Raw genomic sequence first — 26,809 nt, forward strand, 5'->3', positions numbered from 1 at the left:
TAGCACCTGGATCTGTGCTTTAACTCATTGCAGAGGTACAGAAGCACCAAGATTTCCCAGGGAGCAGGACAAACTTAGCATGAGAGCTTGCACACAAGTTTCTTGTATTTTCTTTGTGGCAAAGAGGGGATTAAGGGCATCCTCCTCACAGATAGAAGAGCAGCAACACTCCATTTTTCACCATCTGGTGCCAAATATCTCTCAGTGAACACCTGCATAAGTGTCTTCATATGCTACGAAATAAATTTTGACATTGCTTTCTGAACTGGCTTTAAAACTTGTACACTATAGTCCATGCAGAAAGAATCCAACCCTGAAAGTTTTTTTTTCAAATCATTGCAATTCCAAGCCTTTCTTGGGAATTTTTTGTCCTGTCTTGTGGGTTGTAATATGGTTTGTCAATGCTGCCAGGCTACTAGTGTGGTGAAATGATATCATGTGACAAGTACACACCAGTAAGCAGATGATAGGTGTAACGACAGCAAAAACCTCAACCTAGTACTTGAGAGCTGTAGTGGTTTTTTACTGCAGTCTCCTAGAATTTGGCTAACTGTAAGGTAGTCTTGTCCAATGCCGAATTTAAGTGAAACCCAAATCCAGGCATAGAGCAGATTTCAGTTTCTCTCTCCTCCTCTTTTCTAACTTCTCATTATTAGTTTTGAAAAACAGTGGGAATTCTTTGACTTGCTGGCAAATCTTTCTCGTTCCCAAACTTTCCAGTGTAAAATAGCCATTTCTGAAGAAAGCAAAATAATTTCCACAAAGACATTAATTTTGCCAGAAAAAAATTTTCCATTTTTTAAAAAAAGTTATGATAGTTTTCCAACAATCCCAGTGATTAGACCAGCGTGGAGAAAACCCAAATGTATCACAAGCAAGCTCAGCACCACAGGGGTCAACCGAGTTGGCCCTGCTAAGTAGTGCTCATGGTGGCAGGTCCCATTCAGAGCATATTCCCCAGTATGCAGACTGCCAGCAAACGCCTCATCTTCCCAAGCCCAAAGGCCCGTGGTGGGTCTTACCAAATTAAGCAACTTTTCATGTCTCCCCCTAGTTGCTCTCTCTTCCCACTGCCTATCAGTACCAGGAGGCAACAGCAGTAACAGCTGAGGAGTATCGGAAAGGCAGATGGGAGGGTGATAAAAGGCTCATGGGATGGAGGTATCTAATTAAGGGGCTCCTCAGCTTTGGTGCTTCTCTTCCCCAGTTTCACTGGGGTTAGATGTTCACTGCTCATCTAGCACATTGCGTCGCAATAAGCTTTTCCACCCACACTCATCGGCTGCTTTCCAGACCTTGTTGGAGCTTATCCCTAGAAATTTCCCTCATGTGACATATCTTTCCACACTTCTGCCTGTGATGGGAACAGCCAGTATGCTCCAGCTCTTCTCACAACCCTGGCCTTCCAGGACTTCCCCATGGGAAAGTTACCAACACCTTGTCACTACTGCAAAATGCAATTTGTGGGCTTGCACAAAAATTAGCCCATGATCCCTTAAACACTTGTCCTGAACTGGGGCTTCTGTTGGCTTCCAAAAATGGCCTGCAGAAAGCTACACTGCCAGCTCAACTGATTGGGCAATAAGGGCAGAGAGAGAAAACGTCCCTAGACCTTGTATCTGGTCCTGTTCCCTCCAGCATCCTGCTGGCATAGCAGGTGCTTTCATTTTCTTTTGGCAAAGATTATTAGCAAATTACTAAAGTGGGTGAAATTACTAGGCTCTTCTGAACAACACACTTGTCTCCCTGCCCCGCTCCTGGAAAATGGCATGTGGTGCTGTGGAGAAGAGGGCTTGTGGAATAGCCTAAGTCAAGGCCATAGGATCTGAACTGTTCCCAATGTTATCTTCAGTCCTAAGAAATCCACACACCTGGTATCGGACAGATTAGTTGCTCAGATCAAGAGCTATCCATATTTTCTGTCTTGAAAATGCAAAGTTGCAACTGCAATAAGCAGCCACCTACAGCAGTAGTGTGCCTCGGTGGATGTTTCCTTTGCTGTCCCCAAGCACAGCTTGGCTTTTGTTTTGCATGAGGCTGGAAATCCTGTGAAACAGCTAATGGATGCTGATTCACAATGCTGATATTGTAGAAATAAGAGTTTCCCTTCCTAAAGGATTATGATCTGAGCACAGTGACAAATATACAAGCTTGTCCTAGTTACGACCCATACAGCTTGGCCACTTGTCTGAATAACTGATGTTGTGGCAGAAGGGAACCCACCTCTGGAAGCCCATGTACAGAGTGCAAGGCTTACCTGAAGCTGAAGCATAAAGACCAAAGTGTGTGGCAGGACCGCCTGGCCCTCCCCTTCCCCCACTTGTGGGGACACCCCTGGTGCATGGCAGGCTCCAGCCGACCTCTCCCAAGGCTGCACCTAACCCGGCGTGTGGGCCACTCCACACCAGGTCCTGGGGTTGTCCACCATGTCCCAGACCAGGAAAAACAGTGTCCCCAGGACCCCGACTGCCCTTTGGCTGGTGGCCAAAAGGTCTGCACCCAGCCCTCGCCCTGGCAGTGGTGCAGGGAGACGTTGGGGGCCAGACCCACATGCTCCCGCATCCTCCCAGCCTGAGCACCCCCTCAGACTGCTTGGAGGGGCCAGTTCTCCACGCACCCACCCTCTTCAGAGCAGACCTGGAAGTTGCCTGTAGCTGGAGACCACAAAAAAAGAGTCCTCTAAATCATTCTCCATCTTGAAAAGGTGAGCGGGTTGCACCCAGATATTATTTTCTCATCACCTCTCTTCATGACACTATTGGGGCAGGCATCTGAAGATCTGGAGCAACCTCCTCACTCAGATTACTGTTTCTTCTGAAAACTAAGTTTGCTAGAGATTTATACTGGCAAAGAGAATTATCTGGTAAAATGTCCCAAGGACGAGCCTTTTTAGATGCTATGCCTAAGGCACATTAAAAAAAAATAATAAATCACTAACAAGCAATTTCGTGGTCAGTGGCAAAAACATATTTCTTCCCAAGCTACTGCAAGTGTGAAAAACCTAGGTATTTCTCATCCATTTACCATGGGTGAGTAGCAGACAGGGAAATTTTCTGCACAAAATTAGTCATTTCAGCTCAAAGATTTTAATAAATGTCAAAAGAGCTGCCGTCCCCCTGGTTACCCGGCAGAGCAGCTATGGTGCCTTGCTACTGCGGATGCCCACAGTGGGTGGGAGGGCAGTGCTTTGGGGGCAGAACCAGAAAGCACTTCTAGCAAAAAAGCAGTGTAAGGCTCAGGGTGAAATTTCTTGCCCTATCTATACCACCAGCCTATGGGAACATGCTTGTGGAAACAAGCTGGCGTTACTTGTTGGTATCGTTTTAGAGGAAACATTTCACTGAAGTCTTGGAAAACCCCGACCCAAAAAATCCGTTCCTCAGTTACTGTAGTTACTCAGGATGCCATGTTTCATATATATGCCTTGCTGTAAATCTGTAGTGACACTGAAAGCATAGGTAGCAAACCAAAATTATCTCACTCATTAATTAGGAGCCATTCTGGATATTTGGGGATGAGTGGTCTTTAACAGGTACTCAGTGATGAAAGGCACAAAGCTCCTGGGACAAAGCCGAAGTATCTTTATACACATCTCAGGCTACAGGCAGCAGAAACTCACCTTCTGAAACTGCTAAAAGCAAGCAGCTCTCTGTAGGATAATGAGATACAAATAATAAGCAAAGGATGTGCCTCTGGGCCAGTGCCCTTAAAAATATTTCAGCTTATGCTGTGATGGAGACAGCATGAAAAGGGAACAGTAGTGGCTCTGTTTACACGGAGTTTGAGGATGATCTTTAAGCAGTTAGCAATTCACGAAGGTCCATCTGTAAAATGGACGTATTCTTTGAAACATATCTGGGGATAGCTATACCCTGATTTAATATTTGAAAATGCAGTAAATTGCTGAACTTTTTAGTCACTGTGTGTTCCGTGCCCCATCCCCTTCCCTGTCCTCAGCCAGTGTTACGCTACTATTAATATTCTTCATTTAATACTTCTCTCCCAGTTGCCATAACTAGTAGGTATAATTTTTTTTTGTTAATGCATAAAATGTGAAAAGATATGCTTTGTTTCCACTGTTAATAAACCCTATCACCCTCTTGGGGTTTGCTGCACCAGCCTTCAAAAAAACACAGGGCCATTGTCACTACCTATAACCATTTGTTCATTGTGACGAGAGTAAAATAGGTATTTAGTCAGCACGTAGTGTGAGAAAAGTGCAGGGAACAAAGATTTTTAACATCCTAGCTGTAAACTAACTTTCTCTAGGATTCAGTAAATTCATACATCTCCCTTCTCCAAATACAAAGCATAATGCATGTTCCTCACCACCCCAGAAAAAAAAGAAGTTGGGATTAATGTTTGTGACGTTGGTGGAGCACGACATGGGCATAATACAATGAGTAAGTCATAAGACCTATGGAGTCTTTAATTCTTCTCTTCCTAAGAGAAGAAAGCACATTTTACTCACAAACACTCATAGAACAGAAAACAAATGTTAGAACAAGTTTTCTCTGGAAATCTCTAAATCTCCCTCCCTTCCCATCCTGTCTAATTTCTACACTGTTACAGCATGTTAACATTTATAGCCAGCAAGTAGACCTGGCAGAAAATGAACCATCCACCACAAAAACATATTGCTAGCAAGTCCTTGGTAACATACAGCTAAAAACATGGCAGGGTGCTGCAAAATTCACCTACCAAACACCAGAAAACCCAGCACATTGTCAATATAGCGGTTTTTGTCATTATTTACCTCATTTTTCATCTTATTTTCTACAAGTTTGTGTTACCAGAATTGCAGGCACTAGCTCAGCAGGCTTTGGCCAGGCACCGCCCTCCGGCACGGCACTCCGTCTCGCCGGCGGCAGCGGCAGCTCCTGGCTCTGGGCAAGACCAGGTGTATGCAAAGGAGAAGACAACCCTCCATCCCACCACCTCCCCGGGGCTGGGGCACTAACAGCGGCAGAGCGGCTCCCGGGGGGGTTGCCTGTGCAGGGGAGCCTGCTTGACCTCCATGTTTTGTAAAACACGCTGTAGCCCAAAGCACGGCCCTGGTTAGTGCATTACTGGGTCAGGTCCTGTGGCTTGCATTACAGAGGAGATCAGATGAAATAGCTGCAGCCTCCAGGCGTGAAAAGCTATTAAAAGGCAGGATATTTCTTCTCTCACTGTCTTCAGATCTTTTCCACTGAATCTCTACATCTGGGGGAAAGGACGAAACTAGAAAGCCCTGTATATTATTCCATTAGGTTGTTTCAAAAAAACATGGGTTTAAACCCAGACCCTCCCTTCCCCACAAAGACTGGTTTGGGAGTCTCATTTTTTCCCCTGTTCCTAATCACCACAGAGTTTGGTACATCTTGTAGATAAATAAAAGCATTAAATACCTTGTTACCATAAATACCAAAATCACTTTATTTTTTCACATAGCTGGAACATAATTGTATTTCTCAGACCTCAGTTTTGCACCTGAATGAAAGTGAGCCAAGTTAGCGTTTGTGATTCTGGTAACCCAAACTTGTAGAAGATAACAACACAGACTAGGTGCATAATGACAGAAATTGCTATCTTGACTATGTGCTGGGTTTTGGCATTTACGATAGTTTTTTTCTGATTGCTGTGAATGAAAGTTCTGGATATATAAGTGTAATTCACTGAAATATAAGTTCAAAACCTTTCACGCATGTGAAACTTTATCCATTGCCAGTAAGTATATATATTAGTTGAAACGGTTTGCTGACTAATGTGTTCCTTTGGCTGACTTGTTAAATAAAATGCTGGAATGGCATGCTCTGATGATTCATCTCTCTCTCCCCTTCCAGATGTTATTCTCAACTGAATATGCAAATTATGCTTTCTTCCACAACTCCTGGTACCTTTTACTGAAGATTTTTCAATTCCAAGCCCAATGTAGTTTTTTGTTCGCTTGCAATATCCGTCATGAGTTTCTACAAATGGCATAGAATTTAAGGACAAAGGAATTTTTAAGAAATAGAAATCAAATTAGACAGAAGATCTATGTGTAATAATCTGTATTTGACATTAACGTATTAGACATCTCTTGTGGAACATTAAAAAAAATCACAGTGAGGAGCAATTGGCATGTGAAAAAAGTTAATTTCTGAAAAAAAAATGTACAAAGGCATCATGAACTGTCAGCCCCGCATATAGGTCAGCCAGATTTTTCAACTAAGAGTCAGTGAATGTGCTTCATTTTCATTAGTATCAGACTTGCCCTAGCTGGGACAGGCCACCAGTATTTTCAATCCAATAAGGACTGGAGGGTTGTTAAATGCCAATAGCAGAGTTGTGCTGCAGGAGACAGAGGTCGGGTTTGGGACAGAGAAGTGTTGGGCAGCCGCTGCGCCTCCTGCCCTGCAGAGCAGACAGCAAGTGGAGGACAGAGAGTGGGATGGAGAGGACGATGACCCCCTTTGCAAGGGTTTGCACAGGGGCAGCACAACACTAATTTCTAGCACGGGTGGTGAGAAGAAGTCTAAATGCCATGAGGTGGATGTTGACCAGGCTCGAGTTCCCTGGGGGAAGACGGAGTCGGGAGGAGATGAGCCCCTGGTCCCGCTGTCCAAAGTGGCACGGGCATGTCCGGTCACAAGAAGAGGGAGCACACAGGTGGATGGATGGACAGACAGCCTCCCTCTGAGCCTGTGTCTGCCTAGGAAGGTGGGATGTCGGCACCTCAAGGCAGACGTGGGGAATTTCAGCTCCTACAGTATGACCAGAAGTTTCAGCAGCTTAGCATTTCCCCCCCCTTTTTAATTTCACTCTGAATGGGAGATTCAGCCGGACAGACAGAAAATCAGGGACTGGCACATCTGCTATGAAAAGTTGAGTCCTAGAGAGGATGGAGGGTTGTTAAATGCCAATAACAGAGTTGCACTGCAGGCAACAGAGGTCAACTTGAGCACAACAGGTTGGTCAGGAGACCAAAATGGGGATCTTTTAGGGGCCAAATTAGAACGTAACTTTTCTTTTCCTACCGACTGTGAGGAACGTTGTTCATTAAACCCTTTCAAAATGTGTTGGTCTATTTATTTTCACTGTTGTATGTCCCTGAGGAGGTGGCCCATTAGCCAGACTTCTTGCAGATGAGACTCTGGGAAAAAGTGCTCTCAAGCTACAAGGAAACCTGTGGAGCCAGGTTTTGGGCCAGGGTGCTGAGATAGCAACACGGGCAGAGCAAGAAGAGCATTGCCACAACAGCCTTTACAAATTAGTGTAAACTGTGAACAACAGCAGCATGTCTCCTGCTGTGATCAGGCACAGAGAAAACCGGCTATGTGCAGCCAGACAGCCAGCAAGTAGCGGTGCTGTGCCTGGAGTTAGCCCAGACAGCACCAGGCACAGCCAAATGACTTGCTCCAGCTCTGCATGAGCATGGTGGCCAGTGCAGCCCTGCTCCCACAAGGATGAGCCAGCTGAGGAGCCTGTGAGCAGGACACACGCCACGGGGGTGAGAGGTCTCTGAACACCAGTGCCCTCCCCCAGGGCTAGGGAGGGCTGAGATGTGCAGGTTTGGAGGGGGGACCCCAACACAGCATCCTGGCGAGCAAGAGAAATAACACAGACAACAAGGAGACGGGTAAAGTTGAAGAGTTAGGCTCCTCAAGGAGGAAACTAAAAACTATCTTCTTAGTGACAAAGGAGAAATATGTGAATCCAGGAGAAAGATGATCAGAAGAGACATGCCTATGAACAGGAGCTTATTGGTGTGAGAAAAGATACAGTGCGGGGGGCGGGGGGGGGGGGGGAAGGATTGCAAAGATGTTTTGAGACATGGGAATGCATCTACTGGTAGAAATAACATAGATATGAAGACTGCTTATTTTAGAATAAAGATAAAGACAGGGCTGATACAAAGCCAATTTAATTTTGTTTTGCTTTGGATCATGAGCAATGATAGAGATATACTGAGTAATTAATGATGGCTTGAAGTCAACATCTGATTAGGCTGACATCTGTGAGGTCCTCATCACTGGCATTTCTGAGTCCACACTGGATCTCTCATAATAGATGAATAAGAAAACTGAAAAGTGGCCCAACAGATTGAGAACGATAAAAGGAAGTCTTTTGGTTTTATACTGTACATCAGTAACCCATTTAAGCCACTCCTGGAAAATATACCCAGGACCAAGGACTTTATGGCTAGTGAGCATCCACAGCCCAAGCTCGTACTTTACACTGCAAGTCAGTGTCTGTACTCAGAATCAGTAAGTGTTTGTGGTTCAGAAGAACTTTTCCAATAGCCAGGATATTGTGTAATTATTCCTGTTGAGATATGCGGCTCTTTTCACTGAAGCAGATAGTACTGGCAGTTGTTGGAGGTAAAGTCATGCAGATGTGGTATAGCAATGGACACTGCAGCACTGAAAAATGTCTGTGTTCCCAGGAAAACTATATTTTACCCAAATAACTGGTTCCTGTCAATGATCATAGAATGATAGAGAAGATGCCACCTATTTTGAAGGAAAGAGACCTTGTGAGATTAGTTAGCCATTCTCCCGCCTGGGGAAAAGCTGCTGTATCCACATCTGATAGATGTTTTTCAAACTCATTCTGAAAAATCACCAACAAGATTCAGTAGCCTCCTAGCAAATTGTCCCAGTCCTTCCCTATCCTCACATGAGACAGCGTATTTGCAAAAAAAATATTAAATACCTCCTCCAGCTATTTCCTCGGCAATATTTCCGTGCATTGTTACAACACAAAGCACAGTCAATGAAAATAAAATGGGTAACTTAATCTTTTGAGATAAGAGCAAGAAAGTCTAGGTAAAATTTCTAATGAAATTTCTTAATGTCAGGACTTCTGAGCTTCTTTTCTGATTTATTAAGGCTCTGTTCCCTCCAGACCCTCTGATATACAGAATTTCAGGAAGAATGATATCTCAGGAGGAAGCAAAGGTGAGGTGATTTTTTGATGGGAAGCTAATATCAGCAATAAATATAGGGCAGCTTCTGCTGCTTCTTAACATAAACCTTTCTGAGAGGCTGAATAGACTATGCATTTCCTTAATGAAGATACATTTTTTCAATTTAAAATCCTATGCAAGTGAAATATTGCTTTCACTGATGATCGCAGTAGGAAATCAATTCAGTATTACACATTCTGAAATAGATCCCATAAATTGCCATAGCTCCTAATTGCAATGCAAGTCTGACAACCCACACAGCTGAGGCTCTGTCTCTCCATTTAGATAGCGGATGGTATTCTGACTGCCACCTTACAAACGGAGCAGGTGAGTTGGCAGTGAAGATAAGACCGAGAGAGATCTGCGGACATCAGATTAATAGAGACATTTCTTTCTTGATAGTATTTGATTTTCAGAGTCTCTTGAGAATTTAGAGTTCAAGTCTCTGAGATTCATGATATACTGTACTGTACAAGGTCATTCATGTCACTGACAACTTTATGGGCAATAGTTCTTGCCATCAGATAGCGTTCAATATGTGCAAACACAGACTGAAAACCACATTCATTTTTGACTGTAACATTGCAGGTCCAGTCTCGTGAACTGCTGGGAGCACAATTTATCTTACTTGTGCTGAATTAATCGTAAGAAAATATGGGAAACATTAGACCTATGTCTCAGAGAGGGAAACTGTCACGGTGAAGTTAAGGGATTAACATCGAACCAGAGAGGCTGCTGCTGCTGGAGCAGGGACAGGAGCTCAAGGCTGCTGGAAGCCTCCAGAAGACCAGTTCCCCCTGACTTAAGATGTATGGGCAGTGAAAATCGGTACCAGCATGCATAGCTCATAATAAAACCACTACGTCTCACAGCCTGAAAATGTGCCTTTGGCCTCACAAACCAGTGAAGTTGAACTAAGCGGAGACAGACTCTCCTTTTACCTCTATTTCCCATTTTACTACAACTAGTGAAACACCATTGCCTGTCTCATGGCAGAAGTTTACCAAAACTCGGGTCTGAAGAAACATTTCTCCCCTCAGAACAACCTCCATGGGAAAAATAAACAAACCTTTACGGAGCCACGCAGGCGTTGCACCAGTCGCTGGATCCCACATTTCTCAACTCAAAGAGGTGCACATTTTTAGCTCTGCTGTGTCCAAGCTACTAACCCTGACAATATTTAAACTAATACCACAATGTGCATAGTCATAACACTCAAAATCCGTTCTCACAGGAAGGTGATGAAAGTCTCTAGAGTAGGGGATGAGGGAGCAGACAAGCCTGCAAACTTCTCCTCCTGGAAAGCGATATCCATCAAGGAGAACGTTTAAGTGATGCACAACCATCCTTAGGGGCCCTGCTTCTCTCTTGCTCTACAGTCCAAGGACTTACCTTGAGAAACGTCAAAGCATGCAAAGCCCAAAAGAAGAGAAACAACTCATTCCTTTGGTTATCTTTAAACCTTGCAAAGGACAGACATTGAATGCTGACCTGCTGTGCCTATGAAAACATTTGCAGTTCTGTCCTGGAATTCAGCTAAGAAAAACAGTTCATGTAATGAACACAGCCAGATCTCAGGTGATATAGCTTAGGACTTCTTCTAGAAGAGATGAAGGTTTCTTTAAGAATTTCACACATTTTTGTGGCCTTACTCCAAACCTCTGCATCTGCTTTGATAAAACCATTTGCACCCCAGAGGACAAGATGTGTTAGTGTTGGGGGCAGCTGGTCTCAGAGCGAGGACATGTACAGTGGCTGGTCAGCCAGAGCCTGCTGGAAGTTGCTACGGCTCCACTAGACCACAGGAAAGAGGTGGCAGGATGCAAAGTCAAAGCTGACAAAAGATGCGCAATATATTATACACGGCTGACGTTGGGCACTGAAGGCTTTGATTCTCACACTAGTGGAAGAATAAAAGCCACTACCTTGATTTTGACAGTGAGATTGGATAGACAAGAGGAAGAAGCTGCACAGATACTACAGGAATAAATATAACACTGAATGCAGGGGAAATCTCTGTGTGTGTCTGTGAGTGGGTGGATGTGTGCATGTGCATCTACAAACATGTCAAGTGAGCTGTTCATGTATTACAACTTCTCAGGCTGGCCTAAGTGGATGTGGCAATAAACTGTGAGGGAACTGTATCCATAATATCATTCACTGTCTGTGAAAAGGTGTTTTCAATTTGCACTGTCACATAGCAGCTAATGTTTGGTATCCACAGTAGACAGTAAACGATGTCTTTGATTTTTTTCTTCAATATAATAATTTCGGAGTAAACAACCATTTGTTCCTCTTTCTTTAAAGATAGTCACAGAATTACCGATAAAGGAGAAAGTTCTCAAGTGGCTCAGGCAGGTGCAGCTTGTGGACTGTATATAGGCACGACCGACCCAGATGCTTTCTGATACACAACCGGCACAGCTGGGCTAGGCTGGCAGGACCTGTAAAAAAACAAAGGCAAGAACTAGGACCCCCAACCCCCCCACCAGTATAAGTCAGAAAGCAACAAACACCAGCAAGATTTGAAAATCAGATCAAGCACTACACAATGACTTGCCAAAGTCAGGGAGAACTAAATACATTATTGTTCGTATTTAACTTATGTTGTCAAAACTGGCTCAGCAATTTGAAAACTATGAGCACTAAAAACCTTTTTCTGCATGCACGGCTAGGCTTGTCTGCATCTTTTCTTGAGCAAATACTTGAAATGCCATAAAGGTGTCTGCACTGGAGAGGGAGCACCAGGATGCATAGCCCTTGCTCAGAAAATAAGACAACTCCCAGCAGTGTTGTGAGGATAAAAAGGGATTACGGGGAGCTGCAGAGGTGCTTGGTATAGACCAGCCATAATAAGGTGGATATGGCAAATACAGTTAGTTGTTCATATATACAGAACACGCTTCTTCCAACCACTGGTGTCTCAGCAGGTACCTGCACAAGTAGCAACTGCAACTTAGCCTTTTTACATGACCACACTGTCTCTGAATATTTAGGTTTGTCAGTCAGTTTATCAGCGCTCCCCAAAATCATTTCTTAATGTGTCATCCAATTTTAATTAAGTCTGACTGAAAGGAAAATATCTCGAAGATAGAAAGTCCCCAAAAGTTTTGTGCAAAAAGGCACCCAGGGTAAAAAATAAAAATAAAAATATAAAATAAAAAAAAAAAGAATAAAAAGATGAGAGGCCTTCTTGCCCTTCCCTTGCCATGAAGGAAAGGTCGACACATGTGATAAACTCTTGTTAAACATCAGAGAATCGACTGGTAGGAAAGCTGTTGGCGGACTCATTGGGACAACGGGGAGGCCGGCTTGGGCAGTGGCTTGCACAGCACTGCACAGAGCGGTGCTGTCCCGGCGGCTTCCCTGCGGGGTGGCGAGGCAGGTGCCCCCAGGCCACCCCCCGCGGGTCACGTGAGGGGCACACCAGGCACAAACCCACTGGAAATGAGGCTCCGTTGCTTCTGCAATCTCATGCATTTGCACGTGCAAGCAACTTGCCAGTGAACATGTCCCTGCCTCACCTTCGCTTTCCTCTTGCTGGAGCTGCCCCAGGTTGAACCTTTGCACCTGCTCAGAGGTGCTGTTTTTGAGCCCTGGATCAGCCCTACCCCTCCGGTTTCTGGCCAAACAGTAGCGATCACAGCATTGTTTGGCAAGCAATGGGTAGAGTTGTGCGTTTAAAAGCCTGTCCTTATATCTTCCAGGCAAGCTTCATAATCTGTGCTTTTACTACAGGAAAATTTAGGAGCCTAAACAGGCTGATAGTGCCCCCTCTGAGAAGAAATTAACAGAAAAATATGGGATATATAGAAAAAAGCACTTGCACTACTGTCACTGGAAGTGAAGAAAGAAGCTACCATCTCCCAAAGCATTTAGGAAAACAGAAACATTTTATATTTCACACCACTTAATAGCTAGGAAGAGGAGCAATTAAAGGGAGCCATCTAAGTAACCACGGCAGAAAAGTCAGGGGGTAGAAAGAGAACTTTTCAAGAGAAGCCCCTGGGGTGTTTATTTCAAACAGAAGGGCCAGAGAAAACACAGAAGCAGGGGGAAAGGGCAGTTGCAGATGTTAGCTACCGCAAAGTATCTGAAAGCGGGGCTGAAGGGATAGGTGAGGAAACTGAGGAAACTTCATTTCTGAAAAATGAAGAGCCAGCAGGAGCTGAATTGCCGTGTGGTGCCTCTGACTGTAAGGGAGGAGAGGGTGACAAGCTGAAAGTGGAAATAAAAAGAAGGTTCAAGAAGAGAAAATTATTCATATCGGAACATTTCTTTATCTACACAAACTCTCAATCACACAGGGCAACTGGAGCAGGACATCTGCAAGCACTGCCTTTGCTCACGCAGCCTGCCATCGCTGAGTCCTGAACATCTCAGAGGCGGGGATAGAAGTCACAAGAGGTGAGAAGCATTCAAGCAAAAGTCCTCCCAGAAGGTTTTGACATGACAAATTAAAGTTCTTCATGAAAAGCCATGGAGAAAGGGAGTAGGACAGAAGGATATTAAGCCAATGTTTCATTTCCTCTATAAAACCCACCTGTGTGCGGAGGGCTGGCACAAAGCTTATGTGCACCATTGACAATATTAATTTACCATCCAAGAGCTATTTTGCAGCTGGAAGCAGGCTCTCTGTGCACATGGTGCTTTGCTCCTTGGTGGGGAGCAAGGTATGCCCAGGAAGGCGGCAGGCTGCCCGCCTGGGGAGCACCATTCACCCTCCCTGCCGGCAAAGCCCTGGGGGGCATAGACCGACTAACAGGGTGCCAGTGAGCTGGGAAACACAGCGCGGGGACTTAATTCAGCATGTCCATATCCCAGGGATATTGCTATTGGATGCGTCAAGTTTTGGCTGCATGTGGTGCAGGTGAAAATGGCACAAGAGTATCTAGATTAATTTCTGCTCAGAAGTTCCTTCCAGTAGACTGTAAAGATAATCAGAAATATTGTAGGAAGGCTGAAAGTAAGCTGCAAAGGGCTCTGCTGGTTTGTGCTGGGTTTGCAGCCCCATGAACCACATGGAAGAGCTGTGTGCCGCGAAGCTGAATAGCCACCTGGCAAATAGCTCTGCTTTCTCCTGGTGACCAAGGGCACACACACTCATGCCGCTTTTTCTGCAGGAAGCAGGACATTGAGCCACGGTGAGAAGTTGAACACAAGATGGTGGTACTAAAATATTATCAATGAATAAACTTTCATGGCGGTTTTTAATCCTTAGAGTCCCGATAGGTAAATAAGTATAATTTTCCTTCAGTAGACAGGAAAAGAAAGTACAGAACAACTGACCAATTTACCCACTAAAACCCTGACACTTGGTGGCAGATCTAGCAACAAAACAGAGATCTCTTACTTCAGTGTCATGTGCTGCAGGCTTATGTCAGTAGAGAAGCTAAGAGAATTTATATAGAGCATTACTTATAAAAGCAGTTAGAAAATGTACTTAGGTAAAGGAAATAAATACTGTTCTACTTAAAAAAAAAGAGAAGAAGAAAGGAAACCATTACCCTCCCGAAGCAGAAGCACCTGCTCCACTTTGCTGTTGGGTACGGCAAGATCCAGGGCACATTTGAGTTCAGCATTTCTGCATCTCGGGTTAGCACCATAGTCTGTCAGCAAGGCGACTACCTCCACACTGGATTTCCTTGCTGCCGCGTGGAGGGGGGTGTCTAATCGCTTCCCCACGTTAACGTTGGCTCCTTGAGTGAACAGGAGTGCACGGTTAGACCCAGGAGGCAGCCAGAACTGTCCAAACCCGCATCACACAGGCTGGTTTCCACCAGTAGCCTCAATAAACGAAGGGGATGGATGGCACACAGGCCTCCCTCATTTCTCTCAACAGCAGCAGTGCAAAACTCAGCAGGTCAAATGCCTGCTGTATAAACGCCCTCTGAGCCACCGAACCCTGTCTGTGATGGACAGAACCGAGCAGTTTGACCTTCAACCCAATAGATGTTCAAAGCCTACCATATGGTCTGTAAATTTGTTAATAACATAAAATCTAACAGATTATGTTAATTTAATTACTGGGGGGGAAAAGACCCTCTAGGTATCTGATTGTAATAACTCCAGGAGCACAGCACAGCACAGCACAGAGCTGTGCCCTCGGCTCTCCAGGCACAGCAGGGCCACACTTCGAGCAGCTGTAAGTCAGCTAATGTACACTGACAGCAAAAATTTATGCTAGCTCATAGGCTGTGCCTGGACCTGCAGTAATTATTCTTTCAAGCAGCTTTACTGCTGTCTTCATCATCCACTGAGAAGCAGGTGAAGTTAATGCTTAGCATGGCAGTTTATCATAATCCAGAGTTGATTTTGGTCACTAATATTAGTCAGCATTGTCTGTGCTTCCTGTTATCATTCTAGAAAACTAAAAGTATTTTATTTTCACATTCAGACAGTCTCAGGGAGGTGTCGTAATTAGGGCTTTTTTTACTGAGGAAATAATAAATTCTTCATGAATGCAGGTGAAATTTTTAATAGCTTCAAGCGAGTCTCACAGACTCGGGCTGCCAAACACCTCTTGTGGAAATAACCCATGATGTTTGCAGTGGAGAGGCAGCCCGGAGAGACCAGCAGCGCTGGCTCATACCACCACAGCTCTTCCCTGGCCCCTTTTCCAGGTGTACCTAGCTCCAAAAGCTTCTTGACGCAGTCTGTCCTCTGGTACATGCAAGCCACATAAAGCGGGGTCCCGTGCTGCAGGTCTTCTTGGTCAATGTCAATCTGATGGGCCAGAAGGATCTCCATGCACTCCCTGTGCCCTGTGGAGAGAAGAAGAGCCATCAATGAAGTGCTGTAGAGCAGAACACACACAGATACAACCAACGAGGCACAAGAGCTGGGAATAAGCCAAGCCTATTTATCCGTACCAGCACGGACAAGTTTTTCTTTGGAAAAATATTTTAACATCAATAAAAGATGTACTCCTCACTTCGTTATTATTAGCTTCACTCACAGCCTGAACGTTACCTCTCTTGACTGCTTCGTGAATGGGCGATGCAAGGTGGTTCCTGAGCTGCGGCTTGGCTCCGAATTCGAGCAGCATGTTGACACAGGCCACACTGCCACTGCAGCAGGCGTTAAACAGAGGAGTGATCCCATCGATGGTGACTGCATTGACCTGGAACAGCAAGACACACTCAGGATAATCCGATTTAAGAGGAACGCCCTTGCAGTGTGCCTCATGCGCACACCAAAAACGCACCAGAAAAAGACGCTTGTCTTGTTTAATTTCAGAATTGATTTTGTTAACAACTTTCAGAGTTATATGTTGTGGCAGAACATATGTTACATTCTCCTTTGAGGTCTGCCCTCTTTCCTGGGTAGCTAGTGCCATAAGGCAGCGACACTGCCTGCTATGAATGCTCCTCCTAGAGTGGCTCAGGAAATGCAGATTTTAATTTTTTTGTGTGTGGAGAACTCGAGTATCTTCATGATCATCTAGTTTGCACCAACCCAAAGCCGGAATACGCTCAGATAAAAATGGCTTTGCTTTTTCAATGAAAACATTTACTTCATGTTTAATGCTTTCACCTGAAAACACATTTCCAGCAAAAGAAATTTTCATGGAAACATACTCTTAATGCCGAACAGAAAAGGAGCTTGAAAGAGTTTCTGTTCGTGTGTGTGTGTGTGTAAGAGAGAATTTCCTTCCTCCATCTCCGATGTAAAGACCTGGCTAGAACCACCATCCGTCATTCTCCACCGGCACAGCACGGTCCCCGGCCTATGTTGTGTACAGTGCCGTAGCTGCTATGTTTAACTACATAGCAAGCCCTCAGAGGCAATTTATGTAGCAAATCTGCCTGTCTTTAATTCTGTGGTACACTGGAGAAGGGCAATGGATTATGCAAGCACGTGGCAATTCGTGCCATTTCCAAATCAGGGAGAAGAGGAAAGAGATGGGAGAGGAAGGGCTGGAGAAGTCCTGGATCACTGTGGAAGTCGAAGGACGTTGCTATCAGTGCAAGCACAGGACCTGCATTGCAAAGGGGTCGGAGCACCAGGGTAGAAATACACTAGCTCACACAATTTAACTAGCAAGATATTTTGCCTTTAAAGCAGAGAAAGGCAGTAATGTTTAAGAACCTATTGGTTTACTCTGGATAATTCAGCAGCAGACCATCTGCAGCTGATACCTTCCTAGATATCATTTGTCCTCGTTCATTTGAACTACTGACTTGTTTATGACGCTGTATGAGTTAACTCCTTTTTCCACAAGGTGCTTTTCCCACAATTACAAGCCAGTCCTTGCCATTTCCAGTGTTTCGGTCCTTGCCGTCTTCAGCAGGCTCCAACCATGCAGCAGCCAGTGCGAGGCCACGCTCCCCCACGTGAAGCTGCACTTGCAGATTAGGCAGGTACACTGGAGGAGGCAGCCCCTGCTCCTTGGTGCCTCCTCTGCTTGCTCACCTTCATGGAAAACCAGTGGGGGGAACAGACCTGGCTGGAAAATAATCATGACAGGGCCAGGAGGTAGGCAAGCCGGCATGGTATGGGGAGATACCAGGTACCACAGCATGGGGGACATCTGTCTGCTCAGATTTTGGAGCCCAAAATGCAGCTTGCTCCTCCTGAAATTGCAAGGCTCCAACTAAGACTCTGTTTCAACAGCATCATCACTACAGATCCCAGCCTCTTCCTTGATCTTCCTCCCCTCCTGCTAATTGCTGAGCTAAACTATCCCTCATCCTGCAGAGCTTCTAAAACAGCAAAAGGAAAGAAATAGATATGCTTCGGGGGTATCTGTATTTCAGGCAGGTTATATGCTGCAGCCCTGCAGCCCATCACTGCCCCCCGCCTCCCTCCAGTCTCATCGGGCAGATGTGGCTGGAGATGCTGGAGGCACTGGGGGTCTATCGGCATCATTTCACAACAGGGCCAGCAATTCAGCAAGATGGTAACCAAGGGTAAGCAAGGAGATAAGTGAAGAATAAAAATTACTTCCTCGCTTTCCCTCTCTACTGGGCATTGGTTTAACTCGTAAAAGAGGAAAGAATAGTAAGACAGCTGTTGTGGCGTAAATGGTTTGGTAAAAAAAGGAAATAAAGAAGACCTCAGCAATAAAGGAGAGCAGCAGAATGGCACATTTTCTCCCAGAAGTTAGACAACGGCCTGTTGACTTTATTTATGAACAGAGTGCAGGGGAAAAGCAAAAACCAAAAAACGCCGGAGCTATATTTTATACCAGGAACAGGCTGATTTCTTAGGAAAGCAACAGGTAGTTGAGAGATGATTTCTCTGAGCTGTAGAAAGGCAATGTCATTAATATACCAAAATCAAGTAAAATTGAGCAGAAAGAGGTTTTCCTTTCATCTTTCTGAGGGATTGAAACTTGGCATACAGTTTAGGACATTAACAAATATATTTTCTTCTACAAAGGATAGCTTGATTGCCTGTTATGGTGTTGCTCAGTTTCTTGCCATATAAATTGTACTTGAAAAGCCAGCTGAATGAAATATATTCTTATATATTTCATCCATTCCTGTACCTCCATTTTTAACATGTATTCTACCTTAGGTCCAACTGGGGTAAATGTTATTTTATTAGCAGACAAAAAGTTTCATTGCTTTAAGCACATCTATTTTTACTTACATGAGACTCTCAAACCATCCCACAGAAAACCGGAGCCAATCCCAGTGATCGTTATGGGGCAAAAAAAGGGATAAGTCATTTTCTTCAAGGGTATTTTCACCTAGCATCTCTTATTCCTTTTCCATCAATCGTGACTATGTTTCACATACAGAGGGAAAACAGAACAGAATAACGGGGTGACCCAAGCAACCACCGGGGGAAGGCAAATCCATTACCCACGGAAACAGAGCACTGTTTTCTTTTTCCCCGTTTCTGCCCGGGATGCTCCTGTCCATCGCAGCCTAGCCCTGCCCCACGGGCAGCCCGTCCAACATCCCCGCTGATGCAGGGAGCACCTGCGCTCCAGGCACCCATGTCCCCGCCGGCATCCTCCGGACTCACCTGAGCGCTGTTCTCCAGCAGCACCTTCGCGCAGGCGACGTGGCCGCCCAGGCAGGCCTCGTGGAGAGCCGACACACGGTCCGTCGTCACCAGGTTCACGTTGAAACCCTGCAACACAGGGCAGGAGGCATGAAGGGAAAGCCCTGCCCGAACCACACAGCTTACCCCAGGGCCGGCGCGGGTGCAAAGGGCGGTCGGACCACGGCGGGGGAGAGCCACGTCACTGGGTGCGTGCCTGGGGAAGGTGCATGGGTTGGATTAATGCTGTTCAGTGCTTCGGTGCTTGTCCCCAAAGACGGCAGCTAGTGATGGGGTTAAAGAGGAAGCAAGTACAAGCTGTGCCTTCTATTTCTAGCTTTTTACAATGCACAGTCAATCACAGGAAAGTGATCACATTTCTTTAACTTATAAGGGTGGCATTACCTTCCCTATTAAGTCCAGCACCAGGAGGTACAGCTGGTGGGATTCACCTTCCTGAACAGGGACACCTCTGGCACAGGTATCAGCAGCTCGGCTGGAGCCCTCAGCTCCTTCAGTGGGGAGAAACAGGCTCCCCTAGGATGTGATTCATCCCATGCTAAACAAGCTGTTTCCAATAGGTTGGATGAATTGTGTCCTAAAAATGCTTCCACTGACTGTATGGGGTGCCCAGTGTGTTTCACTCATAGGTAGTAAGTACCTGGTAAACCCATAAGATAGATGAGACAAATCCCACCCACGAATCAGTTCCTCTTATTTGACCACCCAGGAAATGTTTTACACTGGAAGAACGAACTGTGATTTACAAATGCCTTGTCATAGATATTTCCCTAAATGACAGTTCTTACATCTATTCCTGCACAAACAGAAACCAGACATGTTCACAAAGGAAAAAGCAATTGTCACATGTGTTTTCTCCAGAACGTAGCTAAATCTCCTGGTAATTAAGATTTTACAATCGTGTGTGAGAACAGGCCTGGAAGCAGCTCTATTGTCCGCTTGATGTCTTAGATTTTGTAACACAGTTGGTCTCTACCTGGTGTGCTATAAACTAGGCAACTCACAAGATGGCAGCAATGCACTTTTTGGTACGCAGTAGCAAATGCAATGGGCAGAAATAAGTATCTGTGAGCAATGTAACACTGTAAAAAGTCACCAGTCCCGATGCAATGAGGGGCAATCCTATGCAATTAAAAGCAACCACTGCAATCGCTTTAAGCTAGAAATTCTATAATAGAAAAACAATCATTTTTCAGTCAAGTGAAAGCATTATTAATGTAAAACCTGTTGCTAAAAATTTCCCGTACATTACATCAGTGCCAGGGGAATACATAAATCCTTGAAAAAAAGTTGAGATTATTCCATTTTCTAATTGTATAGATGTTTCATACTTAATGATCAGCATATTCCTTCAAGAGGAATGTCTTCTAGAGACTCCTGATAAGGAGACCTATTCTCAATCATTATCCATATATATATATTTAACAAATGAAACTCAGTTATTGCAAGCAAAAGAGTAAGTACTGATGTCTTGGTCAAAACAGCAATCCCTTCCATTATGAAATGGAGAATGAATTATAGATCTTACTATAGCTGTTTGCCAAACATTGCTCATGTTAAACCTTGTTTTCAATGTATGTGAAAAATCAAACTCTTCTTTCAGTGCTGGAACAGGCATTGGTGAGTTCTTGAGCTCTTTTAAAACTCCAGCGTTCCATCGTCCCCTTATGTCCAGGCATTCCCTGGGGAGCAGAAGCCTCACTGGTTTTCTTGAAAACTGTGGTCCTACAGCAGAGACTTCTGAGTGTCCCACATATACCCTAAGGCACAGCTCCGTATTTAATTTTAGGCTAGTAGTGTAACTATATTAGAAGCAATGAGCAATGATTATGCTGCTCCATGAACAGCTTTGTCCCTACATTTATCAAGCTGTGGTGAATCGGCTCCAATTCAGTCTCTGCAGACATTGCTGCCTTGATCTCTTTTCATCAGCAAGGACCCTCATCTTTCACTGTCAAAATGAAATGTCTTCAGGAGAAGGAGAAAGGGTGGATGAACTAAATGATGTATAACCACACCAGGTGCTTCTCCAGTGTATAACCACAACCAGTGTACAACCATGACCAGTGTATAACGGGCATCTAGTGTATAACCACAACACCGGGTGCCCCACTAACAAGATGGTGTGAGGTCAGCATAAATGGAGATAGCGGGGGTCAGAAAACCAGCAAAGCCCTGAACGAATAAACCCCCTTCCTTATTATCCCTGACCTCCATCACTTCCTTTTCCATAAAAATCATTTGATATCAGCAGGTGAAGGAAAGAGGGATAAGGAAATGGGAGGGGGAATACTGGCTGTAAACAGCAACCTCTTTTAGCTGCAGCCATGCCTCGATAGATGTCTGGAGTGGAGGTGTCCTGGTTTCGGCAGGGACAGAGTTAATTTTCTTCCTAGTAGCTGGTACAGTGCTGTGGTTTGGATTTAGGATGAGACTAATGTTGATAACACACCGATGTTTTAGTTGTTGCTGAGCAGGGCTTACAATAGTCAAGGGCTTTTCAGCTTCTCGTGCCCTGCCAGCGAGAAGCTGGGAGGGGGCACAGCCAGGACAGCTGACCCACACTGGCCCAAGGGACATTCCATACCATGTGACGTCATGCTCAGTATATAAACTGGGGGGAGTTGGCCGGGGGCAGTGACCACTGCTCAGGGACTGGCTGGGCATCAGTCGGTAGGTGGTGAGCAATTGCATTGTGCATCGCTTATTTTGTATATTCTTTTATCATTATTATTGTTATTATTAATATTATTTTCCCTTGCTTTTCTGTCCTATTAAACTGTCTTTGTCTCAACCCACGAATTTTACTTTTTTTTTTTTCCTGATTCTCTCCCCCATCCCACTGGGGCTGGGGGGAGAGGGAAGGAGCGAATGGCTGTGTGGTGTTCAGCAGCCTGCCGGGTTAAACCACGACAGGAGGCTTTCACACTGGCAGCTCCACTCCTTGAGGACGTTGTCCATTCAAGCTGTGGCCTCACTGGTAAAAACTATTTACCTTGAATATAAAAAGTCTGATGGCCAAGCCACAAAGCTTACACTCAGGGAATTAATTTCCCTGTAGTTGTTGCCAGATGAGGGCACTGAGTTTAAGCAAAGGTGGTAAGGAGGACGGTTGGCAAAGCACGAAGAACCCCAACCTGTCCCTTTGCAGCTGCCCCCTTTCATACCCAGCTTCTTGTCCTTTCCAGTATATTCTTTCCTCCTCTCTTTCTTTTGCCTGACCTCTTAATTTCATTTGGAGCAGAGGGTTTCAGGCTGACAGGTCTCTCTTTAGGAAGACCAATGCTTGCTCTTTTATAAAGCACGATGTACTTTACAGCTTTCTACCCATTTTTTTAACTAGCTGAGAGGTATACATTGTCCCTGTTCTCAAGCCCAGTTTGCATGGTTTATCATTGAGAAAGAGCCCAAGGATCATTGTTTATCATACAGCAAGCTACATGCTGTAACGGTCTTTGTCCTGGGCTTGTCCCATTCATCCTAAGCAAACTAATACATGCTCAAAGGCGTGCATGCAGATATATTATTTATACAACTGTATTTCTTATGCCCTGCTGCGGTCTATTACCAGCTCACCAACTCACAGATTCAATTCAACAGAAACTACGCTGCTTCTCAACCTTTTCTTTACCTGTGGGCTTTTACCTGTGCAATCAAGGTTTTCAAAGACAGGAGGCGTCCTTGGAAGGCAGCGTCATGAAGAGGGGATCGGTCTGCCCAGCTGCCTGAAACAGCAAATGCATAAAAGTTAATTCAGGTAAGCAGCAAAAGCAGATCCTGGGAGGACAGGGAAAAAAACAGCTGTGTGTAAATGCAGATCAGGCATTTATATGAAATCAATGTGGGGTCAGCGGTGAAACTGTTTGATAAATTGTTTTCAGCAGAGCACCTGAGGGCTCAGCACTCCTGAGAAAGCTGGCCACTCGCTAAGGGACCTAAACAAAAGCTTCTTGGCAGAACTTTTTAAAACAGCTAAAAACATGCCTCAGCGAAGACCACAAGTTTAGTGCCGCTGGGACTCACTCAGGGACTTCAGAGCCCAGCAGTTCTCCTATTCAAAACCATATCAGCCTCTGTCTTTCTTAGGGAGCTTTTGTCACAAATCCTACTCCAGCTTCTCTTGCACTTCATTAAGAGACTCATAGCAGGGAGACGCGGGGCTGACTTCCCCGTCAAGTGGATTCTGGCATGTCCCTGGCAGTTTTATTTCCTGAACTGACAACTTCATAAATAATATCCTCCAGCTCAGACTACCAGGTAACAGGTTTCATCCTCCTCCTCACTGGAAGATTTCAGAAAAGACATGGAAAAATAAATTCTGCCTGAGGGTTTACTTTTCTTCCTTAATAATTTTGAGTTGTTGAACTGTTCAGACTCCTTCATGTAGGCTAGGTTGCCCTTTTTCTTATCTTAATCTATTCATGTGCCAAGAAAAAAAATTCCTTAGCCTAGCTACTACCTACAGGCATAGTCAGTCAGCCCACGTTAAATCCCTGCAACTCAGGTAGAGAGCAAATTTACTTGTCCTACATTAAAATTTATAACCATATCGCGACACAGTGTGTAGTAAGTATTTCTCCAAAGGCCAGCTGCATTTACAGTGCCACAGGACAGAAGCAATACCAGTGTTTGCATTCATGCTCTGTTGTACAGCAACCCCATGAGCACTGTATTTGAAACCCTTGTCCTGTTTAATTTTTTCAGCTATGCCGCACACCAGAGAGAATGGAAAGGGTGATTTATCTCCATTTCAGGTATTACCTGAGGCAGGGAGAAATCCATGAGAGGCACAGACACATCCCTGGGGACTTGAGACCAAGGACGCAGCAGAGGTTTCAACCTTGGCCAAGGGAGTGTCCTTTTGTTACCCGAGAACCGGGATGCACTTTACCTCATGAGGTTACGGTTTTAACTATGGTTATTACTTTTGTTTCCATTTATTTAAGGAGCTGTTCCTGGGCTACTAAGGCAGGAAGCTGGTATGGAAAGACCAGCCGGCACAATATATGACCTTCTTCTAAGGACCTAGAAGGATGCACCAGGCAAAATGATGGAAACCGGAACCAGGTAGGGACTGAGAAACATTTTCCTGAAAACATCCAAAAAACCCCACATCCCTCATCATGCTGGTGACTGGAGTAGGCAAGCTCAGTTCAGAAAGTCAGAAGACGTTGCAAGTGACAAAACCCAGGGCCCTTATACAACAGGAAGATTCAGAAGTAACTCAGACAACAGAGCTACCGTGCCTTATTTAACCTTTTATGCATATAGTATGGCATGTGCAAGCGCACGTCACATGCATTTATAATGCATGTGTATGCACACACATGCCTCTGAAAACACATGCTGCTGCATACTTCCATGCTAGCCACAGCAACCTACCTCCCTGAAACGTGTGGCAAATATAGTTCCCATACGGGGCACATCTTCCCTTCACAGTTGTGAGTGACATGCCTGAAAACACTGTCTTTTTAAATGTCTACAGATAAATTAAGCAGCCCTGCTGCTGTGCTACTTCACTGCAAAGAGCAAAGGCTGTGAAGCTCCACCTGTAATCCAATATAGTACCCCAGCAACAGCATCACATGATCTTATGTTTTGTAAGATTATCTTTAATGGCTTTTTGCAAATGGCAACTTGCAGATAAAAATATGTCATGGTCTGCTAAACTTCAAGGCACTTTGATAAGAACCTGCATGAAGGAAAAACTGCTGTTAGCCACGTGTCTGACTACAATTGCATGAAGGCACTGGGGAAAAAATGACAGTAATAAATGATTGGAATTATATTCTGGAGAATAACAAATAAATTAATAACCCAGACATGCCTGTATGTAAAGGATTTGTAAAAAACGCTTTGCTGCAGTATTTCTCTTGGCCAGATCTTAATCTCTGCTTTGGGTGGCCATCTCGCACCACCCATGTTCTGCTCACGTTCATGTGCCTGCTCATGGTGGCACTATTCATCATGAAGAAAATGCCCAACAAATGAGTCACATAAAAATCTGTGATGTGACAACACTGATAAGAATCTTCAAGTAGGAAAATATATCCTCATTAGTAGTAAATTTAAAATACTGTGTCATTTTAATTAGTGGAATTACCGGGCGTGCAAACACGTGTCTACTCATTATTACGGCAAGCGATGTGAAGGAGTAAAATCACTTGGAAAAAAACCAAGAAAATAAATGACCTACTAAATAGCCTACTAAATACAATATATTCCCATGCCGTATATAATTTCAGAATAATTTTAGCTATATTCATTTTTATCATCTGATTTAACAAAACAGGGGCTCTTGGCTTGGATTCATAAAGTCATTAGTTATATCCTCCTAGTATCTCCTTTCAGAAAATCAACATGCTAAAACTTTTCCCTAAATATTCTCTGGCAGTAAAGCTAGATATTTAGTAAAACCATCTGTAACCCCCACTAAAGAATGCCTTGCTTCCAAGAACAATCTTTTTATTTACCATAGTGCCTTGAGCAAATGCTGTCCTCATTCTAGCTGGGTAATTGTTGGAGTCTCGTATTTTGCACACCTAAATCATGCCAACACATACTGACACTGTAAAGACCCCAGAAATGGAAGGCACTTCAGGTTAAAACATTCTCCCATGCATTTAGCAAGAGATTCCTCATTTCATGGCAACTCAATGATTTAAATGCTCAAGTTACAAAAATGTAGCAAATATACATTTAAATGTTAGACTGTCCATATTTTTACTTTACCTGGGACTATTCCATAGATCTCTTCTGCTATCCTGGCAGCCTCTTTTCTGTTGCCTTTAACAATATAGAAATGGGTCAGCAAAGCCAAGGAAATCTTAATTAAAAGCTTAAAGCAAAACAAAGCAAAAATGGCAAAATAAATGTTAGTGAAAGCATGGAGTATAGAACTGCCCTCCATTTTGGTTTGCTCTTTGAATAGTTTCTCAGGTCGGCTAAGTTGCACCGGGCTATTCTTGGTATCATATGTCATCTATTTTAAACCCTCCAGAACCTGCTGTTCCTCAGTCACCAAAAATACATTCTGGTTTTATTTGGTATGGGCTATTTGATACTAAATAACAATACCAAGGATAAGATAGTTTGAACATCCCGTGCCATACAGGAAACAAACAGAAAATCCTTTCCAAACCCACATGAATTAGAATAAATTTCCAGATAGATGCTCTCCATACCAGCTGAAAGCCTATACATCCACATTACATTTACTCTTTGATGTAGCAGTTCCATTTACAAAGGCTGCATAGGTAAAGCTGCAGAAATTGTTCAGAGATGCTGCAAAAAGAATACTCTTCTGTCTTTCCCGTCTTGGTAACAGGCCTTGCTGGTACTCAGATACAGAACAAAGGCAAGCATATCAAAGAAAAGCATTACCATGAAAGAATCTGAAATAAAACCACATATTTTCAAAGCCAGGGCTAAGAAGTCAAATTTATTCTAGGAGGGGAAAAAATACATTGAAAGTGTGTAATCAGAAACACATGACAACATGCTGGGATTTTCCATCACTCAGGGATAAAGAATGGTGTCCATAAATATGTCTTGCAAACAACATCTTACTGTTTCGAAAGAATGGAAATATTTTTACATTATCCATCATTGAGTCAAAGGTGTAATATTTGAAACCGAAGAAGATGCACCCTTTCTTTAGCTGCCCTTTTTTCTTTCTGAAGGCACATGGCTTCCATAGAGAACAGAGTACTTTTTCTGCATGTAATTAATTGAAACTATGTAGAATACCCCATCTCCTTTTCATTTCAACTTCCCTTGATTCCTATTTTCCTCTATGCACAGCAGGAGGGAGATTTCTTTCTTTCTTTGAATCCCCTCCTTGCCCAGGTTCTCTTACCC

General features: G+C 44.2%; 1 protein-coding gene across 3 annotated transcripts; it reads right to left on the minus strand.

The window, feature by feature from the left end:
* Nucleotides 1-4,414: 4,414 nt before the first annotated feature.
* On the minus strand, nucleotides 4,415-25,880 carry ASB11 (ankyrin repeat and SOCS box containing 11, E3 ubiquitin protein ligase). 3 transcript variants are annotated; one of them, XR_663674.1, is made up of 9 exons: nucleotides 25,682-25,880; nucleotides 22,595-22,674; nucleotides 18,911-19,018; nucleotides 15,905-16,055; nucleotides 15,562-15,696; nucleotides 14,440-14,631; nucleotides 11,256-11,376; nucleotides 5,880-5,951; nucleotides 4,415-4,443 (listed from the first exon to the last, which is right to left on the minus strand). XR_663674.1 is itself a non-coding variant. In XM_009325463.1 (7 exons), the coding sequence occupies exons 1-7, from the start codon at nucleotides 25,857-25,859 to the stop codon at nucleotides 11,252-11,254; spliced, it is 969 nt and encodes a 322-aa protein (XP_009323738.1). In that variant the 5' UTR covers nucleotides 25,860-25,880; the 3' UTR covers nucleotides 7,763-11,251. The 3 variants fall into 3 exon arrangements, 2 of the variants coding, with proteins under 2 accessions (XP_009323738.1, XP_009323739.1); XM_009325463.1 differs by lacking the exons at nucleotides 4,415-4,443; nucleotides 5,880-5,951 and having other exon boundaries at nucleotides 7,763-11,376; XM_009325464.1 differs by lacking the exons at nucleotides 4,415-4,443; nucleotides 5,880-5,951; nucleotides 25,682-25,880 and adding an exon at nucleotides 24,332-24,465 and having other exon boundaries at nucleotides 7,763-11,376.
* Nucleotides 25,881-26,809: the final 929 nt, after the last annotated feature.

This window comes from Pygoscelis adeliae, unplaced genomic scaffold (genome assembly GCF_000699105.1).
Source record: "Pygoscelis adeliae isolate BGI_AS28 unplaced genomic scaffold, ASM69910v1 Scaffold386, whole genome shotgun sequence".
In the NCBI taxonomy this organism is placed as follows: Eukaryota; Metazoa; Chordata; class Aves; order Sphenisciformes; family Spheniscidae; genus Pygoscelis; species Pygoscelis adeliae.

Excerpts from the sequence above, each read along its gene's own strand:
- ASB11 (XM_009325463.1), bottom strand. The coding sequence starts at position 25,859 with ATGGAGGGCAGTTCTATACTCCATGCTTTCACTAACATTTATTTTGCC. Across the intron at positions 22,675-25,681 it reads GATCTATGGAATAGTCCCAG|GCAGCTGGGCAGACCGATCC; the intron begins GTAAAGTAAAAA and ends TTGCTGTTTCAG. Across the intron at positions 14,632-15,561 it reads CAAGAAGCTTTTGGAGCTAG|GAGCCAACGTTAACGTGGGG; the intron begins GTACACCTGGAA and ends TGTTCACTCAAG.